At 41.5% G+C, this 13100-nt stretch overlaps 1 protein-coding gene across 1 annotated transcript; it reads right to left on the reverse strand.

Annotated features, from left to right (window-relative positions):
* Window positions 1-792: 792 nt before the first annotated feature.
* On the reverse strand, window positions 793-11229 carry CD28 (CD28 molecule). The gene is made up of 4 exons (XM_010565384.1): window positions 11116-11229; window positions 4385-4738; window positions 4006-4124; window positions 793-1051 (listed from the first exon to the last, which is right to left on the reverse strand). The coding sequence occupies exons 1-4, from the start codon at window positions 11168-11170 to the stop codon at window positions 911-913; spliced, it is 669 nt and encodes a 222-aa protein (XP_010563686.1). The 5' UTR covers window positions 11171-11229; the 3' UTR covers window positions 793-910.
* Between the last annotated feature and the right edge of the window lie 1871 nt (window positions 11230-13100).

The raw sequence follows: 13100 nt of genomic DNA on the forward strand, positions 1-13100 counted from the left end.
TTTTGGATAGAAACAAAAATTCAAAAATGGAAGTAAAGCTCTCTTCAAAATCTGACCTCTCTGTCTTCTAATGCTTCCCATATGACTCTGTGTTCCCTCACTGGAGGAGGCAAACAAAACAGAAATGGGGTTCTTCATGACGACAACAGATCTTTCTTCTTCTCCTGCTTGTCTTGACTGTCTTCAGGTTGATTACTTTCTCACTCTGTGGAGTTGCTTGGTCATGACTTCAAGTGGCCTTATGAACATTTACAAAGTGTCCAACCTAAGGACTCACATGTTGAAGGTTTAGTAGCTTTCTATCAGCTTGTTTTGTCCTGGCAGCCCATTTGTGCCATAGCTTAATAGCTTGGATGCCTTCTGGCTGACTTTTCTCTCTTTCTTTCAAGCATGTGTTTTGAACTTCAAACTGTGTCCTGGTCTTGTAGGGAAGAAAAGATTTTTTTTTTATATTTTGCCATATTTAACAGCAACAAGGGTTTCTGAGGATTAGACATACAGGAAAGGAAATTAAGGGTTAAATCTAAGGCAGTAGTTATTAGGAAAGGTCAGAAGTTCTGGTTCTCCCAACAGCTGAGCAAAACCACAAGTGTTAGGAGGAGACCAGCTCTGAGGTCTGATGCCGTCTTTCTGTCTTACCCACTGACAACCCTCAACACAAGTTGTATCATATTTTCAGCCATCATGGAGAGCAATCCTTTTTCACTCCCTCCCCCCCCCCTTTTATGTTTGTTTGTTTTTTCTTTTAGTATATGATATCAAAGTTTAGCCAATACTTGCTATGGTGTAGGTATCCACGATCAATAACGACAAACATGATGATGAGAAAATGAGAGGCTGTCCTTCCATATCCAAGAGCAAGTAACTGCCTAGAAGCACACGAGGCTACTGGTGGGTCAGCTGGTGGGTATCATGGCTGCCAGGACCGATATGCAGTGTAGTCTCGTGTTGGTGCATAGGATGGGTAACCCTTGTTCTTCTGGTATGGTGGATGCCGGGGAGTCATGTTCATGTAGTCACTCTGATGGTACATATTCTTCTTGGATTTTTGCTGTGGGAGAAGGGTGAAGAGAACTGTGAAAACATTTCTGCAATTAGTCTGTCTCGCCCAGCATGAACATTCAAAAGGGGAGAAGAAAGGGAACAGGATCCTTTGAGCAGAGGGGTTTTGATTGTTAATAAGACCTGAGACAAGTTAATAATGGATTTTATTAATTTTTCCTTCTTTGAATTAACAAATTGTCTCACCCAACATTCATATGAACTGCTGACAGTTCTGGCCCTAGGTCCTGGTTCAGAGAAGCAGGCATATTTATAAGGCAGCCTCAGGATTAAATACATTTACAGAAGAATTAGAACACATGTTCTCATAAAATAAACTATGGAATTTGCCCAACCTGAACTTAAGTCTCCAGCTTATCTGCTGAGAGATTTATAGTGTTAGTTCTTCAGGTAAAGGAATGCTGCAAACCAAGGATACAAACTGGTGCCTCTCACCATCAATTCTCGGCTGTGGAATGACTCAGCAGAAGCAATGCAGTCTGAGCAGTCAAGGCTGTCCTCATTTATTAGGAGGAAAAAAGAAATTAGCTTAACTCAAACAAAATAAGAGCAGGAAAAATCAGCCCAGGCTATGTGTATCATAGTTTGCCTACCATTTACAGCAGTAACACACAATGTATATGTTGTTCTGACCTTACCTTCAAGGGGCAAAAGAATTAGAGCTGATGTTAGTCTTTTATCTGTCTCACTATCTAGGCCTCAAAAATTTCATTTCCACTTGAATTCCTGCCTTATAATGTCCCTGTGAGACAAGGTAGGCATCATCTCTTTCAGAAATAAGAGTAGCAGAAGACAGGTGAAATAATTTTACTATGATCACAGAGAAAGTTTGTGGCTATAGCAGCATTTGAACCTCCGGCTGCTGCAGGCTGTGCACAAGATTGGTGGTTTTGCATAGGTTAAGGATTTATTGATCAGGGGCTAGGTAAAGTGCTTCCATGCTTTTTTCCTTAATACTGATCATACCTTCTTTTGCCATCTTCTTTTTACTGAATTTTCCTTCCTATGTACATAAATATTTGCGTATGCTGCAATATACTTGTGATGCTCTGGAATTGGAGGAGGTTTGCATTAGAAAATCTGATGGCTAAATTACGCTGTACATGCAGAGTGGGGTAGTTACTGTGAAACATTTTCAGCTTTCTTATATTAATGTTATATATATGCAAGGTGTGGAACATAAGTTACATGCTGCTTAAGCCATGCAATGCAGTTGATGCATGTAAATCATTTGATACAAAAGCTTTACATATATGTGTTCATCTCCATAATATAGGATTTTTAATTCACCTGAGAGGTAATTTTGCATGGGAGAAAGACATTTTGCTAGCATGAGTGGTTGCTGGACTGTTACAGGATCAAAGACTGCTACTTTTGGAGAGGAAAGCAGTTTTTCTCCAGGGAAGGCAGAACTGTATGAAAATAGACAAATCTTTAGCTGCTTTCAGGAACTCAAGTGAAACAGGCTTGCCATGGCTGTGAAGTATCATATTTTAGGACCTTTTTTTATAATTCATAATGTCATCTAGGCTGCTGTATTTACCTTCAGCAACACTCTAAATACATTCACACTCAGAGTATATATTATCAAGAGAATACCACCAGCAGCGATAACAGCAGGTAAAACCTGATGCAGCAAACAGCACACGTCGCAATGCAGCCTTGTCACTCTTGCTGGGGGCAGACATGTTAGTAGCAAAGTGTGTAGCCATTAGGTACGAAATGAATATAGCAGGGAGAAAATGGTTCCAATTGTAAATGATGGATTTGAAGCTACAGTATCTCATCAGGGCACAGTCACTCTCGCACAGCACTGTAACACCAGCAGCTGTTTGCTGTAATCCCTTCAGCCCTCCTAGGAGTCAGCCCCTACAACAAGGCACAGAGAAGGACCACTTAACCTGCCTTTGCATTTTCCTATGGCAATTCCCCATTTGATTGTTTTCCATTAGAAATAGCCATATATTGAGCAAGTGTATTTTTGTGAAACACTTAACAGATCTCAAGCTTCAGCTAGCAGTGAGAGTGCCTTTCTGTATACATGCAACCTTTAATCTGTCAGGGACTCTGAGCCCTTTATACAGGCTACCTCATAAGGTGTTGAAAATCATTATTTAACGACAGAGATACAGAGGAACAACAGAATGCAAGGAAGAGAGCTCTCTACGGTCATTGTTCAAGTCTTTCCCACGCAGAGTAAGTCATTTAAATCAGCTCTGGAAGATCACAGTTCTGAGAATTTTCTAGGAAGATGTCCTTCTGCTGCCTCTGTATCATGCCTCACTCTCTCTTTGCTCCAACAGGGAGAACTGGATGTGACCTGGGCCAGACAACTCTCCAGAGAGATTAGAAAGCAAAAATAATGACCCATAAGACTGTCTTAGCTTTCTTAGGGTTAAGGTACAGAGGCAGATGAGGGACTGCTGAGATCCCGGTGCTCCTATTCGCTTGCAGTCAAGCTGCCAGAAATACTGGGTACTCAAGGGAATTGCTGGATAGGTGCAAGACATCAGTGCAAATGGTCTTGGGCCAACTGAGGGTTCCCTAAAGATTGTTTTACTGTAGGTGAGCTCCTTCTGTCAGTATAGCCTCAAAGGGTTTTGCCAGGAATGATTGTAGTGCTGGATTTCCCTGACAGGGATAATTGATGGAGGTAGAGACAGAGTCCCAGTATTGCTGGTGTGCAGGGCACTGCCAAGACTATGGCATTACTATTTGCTTTAGGGCTCTTCTGCAGAGGCCTGACTGCCCGCCTGGGGAGTATCTGGTGTTTCACCTCTTACGGGGCATAGCATGGGTGTGCATATATACATGGGGTGAAGAAGGACTGTGATCCTGAAGTGAGGGGTATCAGTGAGTTTGTGATAAACATGGCAAGTATAGCCTGAGAAATGAACTAGGGACAAAAAGCATATAGAGCAAAGGAAAATAGTCGTTTCTTACCCAGTAGTTAATAAAAACTGCGGTTATTAGCATACTGTAGAAAGCAAGAACTCCAGTCACTGCTACCATAATCCACAAAGGAATTGCAGACTGAGGCTCTTGTGTTTGGATGGGTGTCTCTTTAAGGAAAAGAACAAAGAAAACTTTAAGTACATGAAAGCAAAAACCTCAATCTCTGCTTGTTTACTCCTTGCCCCAATGCACCATTTGTATTCATCATCGTTTTAAGACGTCTTCTTCAGGACATCAGGAGCAGGAATGTAGTTTTACCAAGCAACCCAACTTTTTTTTTTTTTTTTTATGAAACAAACTGCCTCAAGCCATCACGTAGGGAGTGTGTGTAGGGAGGATACTGGCCTACAGTGATTTCCCAGCTTACCTTTCACGTGAATGACAGTCCCGTTGCTCTTCTCATTGTAGACATACGGGGGTGGATACATGGCCTCAATTTTGCAGAAGTAGATGTCAGTTTGGCTGGCACTCATATTCCAAAGATTGAAGATGACTTTGTCTTTATCATGAATCCCCTGGCAATTGAATTCTTTATTTGAATTACTGCTAATTTTGGTCGTATTCCACGAAATAAAGCAAACTTCAACCGCACTGTCTGTTCCTTTGTGCAGTGAAGCTCGAAATTCCTTCCCTGTTCCATTGTATGTGTAGTTACAGACTAGAGTTGCAGTTTTGTTAGCTACAATGAGCAAAGGACGCTGAGCCACTAAAATCTTGTTTTCTGGAAGAGAGGGGAGGGGAGAAAGTGAGAAAAACACTTGTTTATAAAATACATTATGAAACTTCAGAACCACACATCCTTCTGTGCAACTCTTCTCCATTTCTCCTCCCCTGCTGACACTCCCTACCTACTAGGGAGTATGTAACCACTGAGCTGCAGAAGCAGTTTCTTGCAGGAGCTCTTGTTGCAGCAGTCCCCATCTATATAAATAATTACTTAGTCACTAGGGGAGACTGTGAAGTCCAGAGTGTTTTTCTTCAGAGTCAGAACACTGGTACAGAAATTGGCCCATGTGATTAAGATTTAACATCAGGGCTCAGAATGCTACTCTGTGTGTGTTTGCCTGTGTATATATACAAGGCCACCTTAGTCTATCCTTACCTTAGCAAGCGGTTTCCCAGGGGACATTATGGAGTGAAAATACTGTGAATTAAATGCTTAGTTTAGCAGTCAGATAAGATAATATTATTTATATATTTGCTTTTTAATCCAAGGACAGACTTGAAGAGTTTGCAGATGGAATTTGCTGAACCATTTCAAGGGTTTGGACCTTGCACAATGAGCACTAAAAGCATGAACTGCTATCATTTTAATGTAAAATAAGTCATTTATCTAGCTAGCAGCTGTAGTAGATTCCTAATCTCTCAGAGGACTCAGGAGCTGACTAATCTGACACTGCATTAGCACTTAGCACTTGAATGGCCTGCAAAAATACATGTCACATGAAGGTATAACTCAATTTGAATTGACTGGACTGACACATAAACAGGAAATGTTTTCTGGCATGTCGACCTCTGTGCTACCATCTGCCAGACAATGAAACACTACAAGGACTATGCAGAAAGAAAACTTCTTCCAAGAAAAATCATCCTGTACAAATGAGGCCCTACTTTTTAAATGATGACCCGTAAGTAAGAGGAAGGGAATTTGGGCTTTTAAGCTAGGAACTTGGCAGAACTAAGGACAGCCTTTTTGTGGGTGTATATGACTGTCTAAGTCTTCATGCAAGCTCAATTCTTATGAGGTCTTAGCAGCCTTTTATAGATCCTTGAGAACTGCTGTGCTTGTGAGAATGACAATTGCATCTCTTGTCCTCAAAATCTGCTGCAAAACCTATATTCTTTCTACTGAATTCACGTGACGAGACTTAAAAAAGGCTGGTAAGGGAAATGGAGTGGGAAGGAAGCCAGATCTAGAATGCCCAGAAAATAAGTATTTCACCATGTTTAACAATATTTAGACCAAATGGCTACATTTAGTGTGTTCACACCTGCACAAGAAGATGGAGTACCCCAACCTGTTGAGCAGGATACGCTGTTGGGATGAACATGATCCAGGGAGTAAAGTAAACACAAAGAGTTGCATGAGATGGCCAGGACTAGTGGTGGGATGTGGGCAGTAGAAACAACCCACGGCTAGCAGTTTCTCCAGTTACCAGCCCAACCCAGGAAACTGCTGAAATTGTTCATTTTCTCACTGAAAGCCTTGTTTACCAGCACTTTCTTCTCCTGAGAGCAGTAAGACGTGAGACAGGGAATACTCTACTGCCTCATCTTTAGCAAAGAAAGATTGCAGTCCATCCTCCCTGTGTCTCTTTGTTCAACATAGTTACGATGGGGGATGGAGCAGAATTCATCACAGTGCTGAAATCCCATGTTTGCAGGGAACCCAAACACTGTGAAACTTTTTGTTTTGATGAAGGATGAGCGTTTCCAGGCTTTCCAGCAGAAAGAGACATGGATCTTGGAATCCTGGAACTGAGCAGCAGATTAATAACAGACAAGGCGGGTTTCTACTGACGTGCTGCCTGTGGTGAATTTTCATCGAAATGAAGACATTTCAGCAAAACATTTCAGTTTCATCGAATCAGCATTTTCCGACAAAAGCTCTCACATAGGCTTATAAGGCATTCTAGTAAGGGGTGAGGTTTGGATTCCACCCCTCTAGACAAGGTATTTGATCATATTTTTGTTGGCCGGAAAATTGGTCTTTGGCCTAAGTGGCAATGTGCAAGTCTGCAGTAGAATTGTTCTGCCTTCAGCACAGCAGAATTCTACGCATCTTACTTCAGACAGAGTTATTCTTCTGATTTGCACTGCAGTAGCGCCCACCACTACAATGCTGATTATCACAGGGACTGAATACACCTTCAGAAGAGACCTTTTCTGTCTCAGGGTTTACAGTCAAAATAGGCATGCCGGAAAAGACACTTGCAGAAGCATCACACTTCAGAAAAATGCTTGCCTGTTTTTCACCGCAAGTACTTACAGAAAATTAATGGATGTTTATTGCTCAGACCGATCGCATTTTTGCGATGGCCAGAGGAAAGAAAACACTGAAAATCTCATCACTGAGGGACCACCTTCAAATGTTATTTAGACCCACCTGCAGACCCCAATGACTTACCCCCACCTTTTGCTGCTCACAGCTAATCTGCATTCCTGATGTTTAGTACATAGCTTCATGCCTTGAGCTCCACGATTTAACTACAACTTTGAACTATTTATGTCCCTGCCATGATAATGTGCTAATTGGTATCCTGTCTCTTTTGATATACCCACCTAAAAAACCCAAGTTCCTTCAACTTATTTCCACCTCTTGGACTTATGGTCAGGTCTGTTTGCCTTGGTATGCAGGCTCCGTGTTGATAACCCAGCCCCATGCTGCTGATGTTGGAATGCAGGGTGGCTGAGCAGTGGGAAAGAGTTTATTTGTGGATCATTAAACGAAGACTGCTCTTACATGATTTAAGCTAAGCACCAAACCTGTTTTCACCAAGTGGCTCTACTACTTCAAATCTAAATTGATTGAGGGAGATATTTTGTTTTTCATTTATAGGAACTAATTAGCACCATGTGAACTGGTTGGGCTGCAATGCCAGCAGGGGCAGGGCAGGCTTACCCCACAGGCCTGTTAGGCCCTGCTGTCATCCTCCTCCTCCGGGCTTGGATTTTTTTTTAACTGAAGAAAGTCAATCATGCCAAAATGTGTATTAGTTTCATAGGGAAAACAAAATAAGGCCAACCATCCCTTACTTCACTTGTGATCTGAATAGGATTTGATCATATTCTTAGTAGGATCTGGACCATTCTAAGCAAACATGGGCTAAGGCTGCTTTTGTCTTCACAGAGATAGTTTTTCTTGTAAGTGTTGCATTGGGTTTGTTAAAATGGTGAAACTCTGAAACATTTAGTATGTGTTTCCATTAGTGTATGCTTTCCCCTAAATAGGGTTACGATTGCCATTTCCAGAGCTGTGTTCAGTCATGCTGCGTAGTAATAAATATCTATATCTTGGCCTTACCCAGACAAGAAAATGGCAGTTATGAAAAATCATTGTCTACAGTTTCAAAAGCTGTGAACTCTAAAAAACATAAAATCATTTAAGTCAGTGTGCACAGGCTGCAAGCTTTCTCAGGATCTTAGGATTTACATGCAATGGTGTATAAGATTTCTAAATGTTTGTTAAGCTTTTTTATACCTTATTTGTCATGCTAGACATTTGTTATAATCACTTGTGGGGTTTTTTGCATCATGAAAAAAAAATGCCATCCATATATAATATCCGTAAAATACTGACTGTCTAATTACGGACCCCTGAAGCAAGCAAAACTTCATTGAAGTTTTTTTTCTTTCTTTCTTATTTGCCAAGAAAGTGAAATAGAGATGACAAAGTACGGAAAATAACTACTTTGAGGGTTTTTTTCCCAGAACTTTCCATGAATCATCATCAACTATTGGAAAAAATATTTTGCTAAAAATATTTTGTATTCTCCTGTCTTTCTTTTCCATGCCAGTTGACTACAAGGAGCTATTTGCCAGACCAAGGAATCTGGGATAAGTTGGGATTTCTATAAGCACAGTAAAGAAATGGCCCACTTAAGTCCCTGAGGGTATAGGGAAAAACCTGAAAGGAGTTTATTTCGTCCACAAACAGAAAGACACACAGCTATGTTATAAACAAAGCTATTGCATTTTTTTCTGCTGCTGGTTTGTTGTTCAATTACCTTTACTCTTCTTTCCCAGGTACAAGGGTCTTTCTCTTTTACTTTGGTTTTTGGTCACCCAGCTGTGTATATATTGTGCAGCTGGAGGGATCTGCGCCTTCTAGCCGTTATAGGCTTGCTTTCTGTTAATCTTTTCTACTTCAGTGTGAGTACTACAGGAAGCATAGTACTACATAAAGCCCAGGTGACACTCTTGCTTTAATCAAACTCAGTGTGAGCACAAGGGTTTTTCTTGTCAGTTTGTGATTATTTTTTTTTAAAAACAAGAATTTTTTGATGTCATCCTAATCTCGGCTAACCTTGCCTCATACAACTTCTGCGTTCTGGTAACCTGAGTGGGTTAGAGGTTGATTTTACTACCCAGAGACCATAAGCCACAAGGTTATGTCAGTAGTAAAAAGATGAGGTTATTCATGGTACGCTGCAGGGGGAACCCACTTATATTACTTATTTCACAAAATGCACGGGACAGGCAACTTGATCTAGCAGCCTCTCTGACAGACCATAGCAAGGTAATTATTTAGCCAACAAAAAGGGGGGGAAGGACAAACTTTGTAAATGTTAGTGTTCCTGCAAAAGGGAAATTAACAAACCGACCTTTTAAGTCCCATTCCATGATTCAAACTGAACCTGCAGCACTCACTGGTACATTCTAACAACAGCAGAATGGGACAAATTCTGTTGTCTTCCCCAAAACAAAATACCTGAGGCCTATAATACACTTTGTGGCTTGAGGAAGTCCTGCAGGGTTTTGACCTTCCTTACTGTTTTCCATGTACTGAGGATCAATTGTCTCAATCAAAATGAAGAGAAGAGGTGGAGAAAAGATATGGGAAAAAGATGAGAGCCCTGAGAATCAAGTGACTTCATGTGCTTCTCTTTAAGCAGTTGAACAGTCTCAGTGAAGCTATTGGAGAAACTGAAGTTCCTCATGCAAAACAAGTGTATAAATGTCTATAGAGTCATGGTGTAACCCCTGTGTCTGAAAACCACACACTATATTTTATTTTGTTGCAATTCAAAAGAGTTGCTTCACACCTCATGGAAATGTTTTTAAAACTGTTAACCCACTGCTGATACTTATCCCCTCCTGGAATCAGTGTCTTCTCTGACAACCCAGGGGCCCACTGTGGAAATAATTATGATATTGCAAACACAGAGTTATAAACATGGGAAAGGAACAAGGAAGAAAAAGCCTATGATCTCTTAAAGAAATGTAGATCGTGATGTCATGCAAATTACAATGCCTTCACTGAGGAAAAGAATTATAGGAAAATAAGGCAGAAATAAGGAAAAAATAGATTCAATTGTATCTCTTGTATTAGAAAAAGCAACTCTTTAAGGATGTTCTACATGTGAAAAGTTTTGTACTGGAAAACAGATTTTTGTTCCTATCTGTAACTTTCCTGCAAAATACAAAACACTGATATTTGGAGAAGACCCAACAACAGCAGTTCGCAGGCCAGCGGTTTGAAAAATTGTCTGTCTCAGGATTATCCTAGCAAAAGCCATCATCCCTTGCCTTGCTTTGCATTTTGATGTGCCTCTTGGAAAGATGTGTCAACTCTGAAGATACAAACACTGCATCAGCAAGACAACACCAAGACAAAATACCCTCCAACAAGACAAAATACGGTCCGCCACAACAGCTGAAGATTCAGAAAGATTCACTAAGACTCAGGATTTCAAAATCACAAATAGACATTTTTTGTGGTTGAAGATCTTTTCAGAAAGAAGCTAGGTATCTAATACATATCAATAAACTACTAAACAACGCAAAAATCAGAAACTTGGCAATTCCCATCCTCCCATCTTTGAGCTCAGTAAGCAACTCTGCTTTTGGTACTTTTATTTGCTAGTTCCGTGAGGATGTGGGTGGGCTCAGCTCTGCAGCCCACCACACCGAAGCCAGGCCGTGGTGAGACTTGGAGCTTTGCACAGGAGACTTGGGAGTGGTGGAGAGGCTGCCCCAGGAGAAGCACTGGCACCAGGTGCACTCAACTCCCCTGCCCCGCAAGAGAAGACACTTGTGAGGAAAATTTGTAAAGACCAAGGGGAAGGTGAAATAACCCTCCCTCTATCTATGCATGCAATTTCCAAATGCATCTAAAGAGTAGTCAAATTAAAAGAAAGTTCTTGGGTCTTATCTTGGAGGGATACTTGTGGCAGGAAAAAAATCAGCCTCTTAGTTATATCAAGTTGATCCATGTGCAGTCTTAGTAGCATGCTCTGCCTCTCCCCTTTCATCCAAACACAGAATAATTTGCGCAAAATTAATTCTAATCTATACTAGACCTTCTCCCTCCTGACGATCAAAATGAGGAAAAATAGTGGAAAGGATTGAAATGGGGGGTGCGGGTGGGTTTGTTACCTGTTACATCAGCCATGGGGATGAAGCAGAGCACCACGAGGATCCCCAGGAGCATGGTGCTAATGGTGGGCCCAACGCCTTGTCCCCACCCCCTCCAGGCACTGCCACGTCTCCCGGGGCCCCGCGCCACCAGCCTTCTTTCCCTGTGGGGCTAGGCTGCACCCTCAGTTGCTCACACGACTTCTCTCCTCCTCCCTCTGCAGCACATGATACACAGCCAAGTGAAACCACTGTAATGGCAACGCTTGAACAGGAAGTTCGTTTGATGATTTTAGCCTCAGGAAGTTGCTGCTGCAAAGCTCAGTAACGCGTAAAAGGTAGTGGAAGCCTGCCTTTCAAAATAGGGACTCTCGCCCCTGTACTGCAAGATGAGTGCTTGTGTTTGGAGCTCTGCAGGGTTGCTCCTATTGGGGAGAAATGGACTTCCCTAGAGGTGCAGCGCTGTTTCTTTACCAAGAGTACCTACAGACATACGCTGTTCCCATCATCATGGTAGAAGCAAACAGCAGTTTCTAAGTTCCTGGTGGCCAAACCTGGCCCCTCAGGAAGGTGGGTGCTCAGGAAGCTCCACCTCTCCTCAGTCCTAGGAGCAGAAACTTTCGTCTCTTGGCCTGCCAGCTTGCTTCTTGCAGCCTTCCCAGCCGTTGGGAACGCTGACATATTTTGGCAGTAGATGATCTAGCTTTGTTAATTTTCTTTTTTCTGCATCTGCTTGCCATCTAAATCCAGACCAAACAGTGCAAGAAATAGTGAACTGGTATAACTTCCCTTTTTGAAAAAAATCCCAAGTTATATAAATGAGCGGAACTGTAATCCAATTGACATCTAAATTAAGGCAGCATGCACCAAGCACACTTCTCAGTCAGTGCTTTCAGTAGAGGTCTTATTTAAAGTTTTTCTCTTTGTCTCACCTGGTAAATGCTCACTCTTCTTGCCCTGCAAGCTCAGTGTCATCTCTCCCCTTGAAAAAGCAGGATTTTGAGAGCCAGTTAATGGCATTTATAACTGTGAGGAACTCTGGTTGTTAACTATTTACTTTTGTCCACTGAAGTAGAAACATTTAACTGTATTGATGCCTGTCATTACCTGTTATTTATTTGAAAGAAAGAGGAAGGTGTTTAGCAGGAAGACTTTCAAGAAAATTGCCCGTTGTAGAAAGGGATGAAGACACATGAACTGTTCTTCCTCTCCCCTTAGTATCTGAGGTCTTTAGGCCATGTTTTATCAGAAATTACATATGCAATCTAAGAGCAGCTCTAGGTGCTATATCCATTTGCAGTCTAGGAACTTTAACAATATTCTTTTGTTTTGTAATTGGTGTAAATTGCCTGCAATACTGAAAGTTTTGGAATTTGCTTGTACTTAAAAAGTAAAAAAGAGAAAAAAAGTCAGATTGTCTCCTTCTTAGCCCACTTTTGTGGTTTCTAGATAAATACCCCAAAACCTTTTTTGAGTCATATGAGTGTACCTGCAGTTATCAATGAAATAGTCTCAGCTTAACTTGAAATGAGAATCCCCCAACAAAGTTACAGAATTCAGTATCTTTTTGCTGAACTGCCCTGTCCTGGAGATGAAAACCACTGTTGTCACATCTTCTGGCTCAGGTAACTGAACCTAAATAACATTTATCAAGCCTGCTGCACGCTTCTGCATCCTGGCTGTCTGATCCTCTCTGTATTTGGGATATGGACTGGAAATGCACGGAGAGTACTTTCTTCCCTCATTGCAGAATTAGTAGAGTATATTGCAGAGAGAGCGCTACTGCCATTCATTTCACTGGCATATGTTGGCAAAGGGGCACCATTCAGATGGAAACATGATTGTGTAAATAGTTGTGTAGGAAGAGACTCTGCTCTAGGAATACCACTAACAAAAACCAAGAGGGAACAGTATGCACTCTCTTCAATGTGTCCATGGACCCATTTATTCCCTTCTATCCCTTATTGCTCCTCATGTGCCTCTCCCATGGTGAGGACAGACCAAGG

Source organism: Haliaeetus leucocephalus, unplaced genomic scaffold (genome assembly GCF_000737465.1).
Source record: "Haliaeetus leucocephalus isolate CR32 unplaced genomic scaffold, Haliaeetus_leucocephalus-4.0 Scaffold1, whole genome shotgun sequence".
In the NCBI taxonomy this organism is placed as follows: Eukaryota; Metazoa; Chordata; class Aves; order Accipitriformes; family Accipitridae; genus Haliaeetus; species Haliaeetus leucocephalus.

Coding starts and splice junctions, on each gene's coding strand:
- CD28 (XM_010565384.1), bottom strand. CDS start 11,170: ATGCTCCTGGGGATCCTCGTGGTGCTCTGCTTCATCCCCATGGCTGAT. Junction 4,739..11,115: donor CCCCATGGCTGATGTAACAG/GTAACAAACCCA, acceptor CCTCTCTTCCAG/AAAACAAGATTTTAGTGGCT. Junction 1,052..4,005: donor CAGTTTTTATTAACTACTGG/GTAAGAAACGAC, acceptor CTTCTCCCACAG/CAAAAATCCAAGAAGAATAT.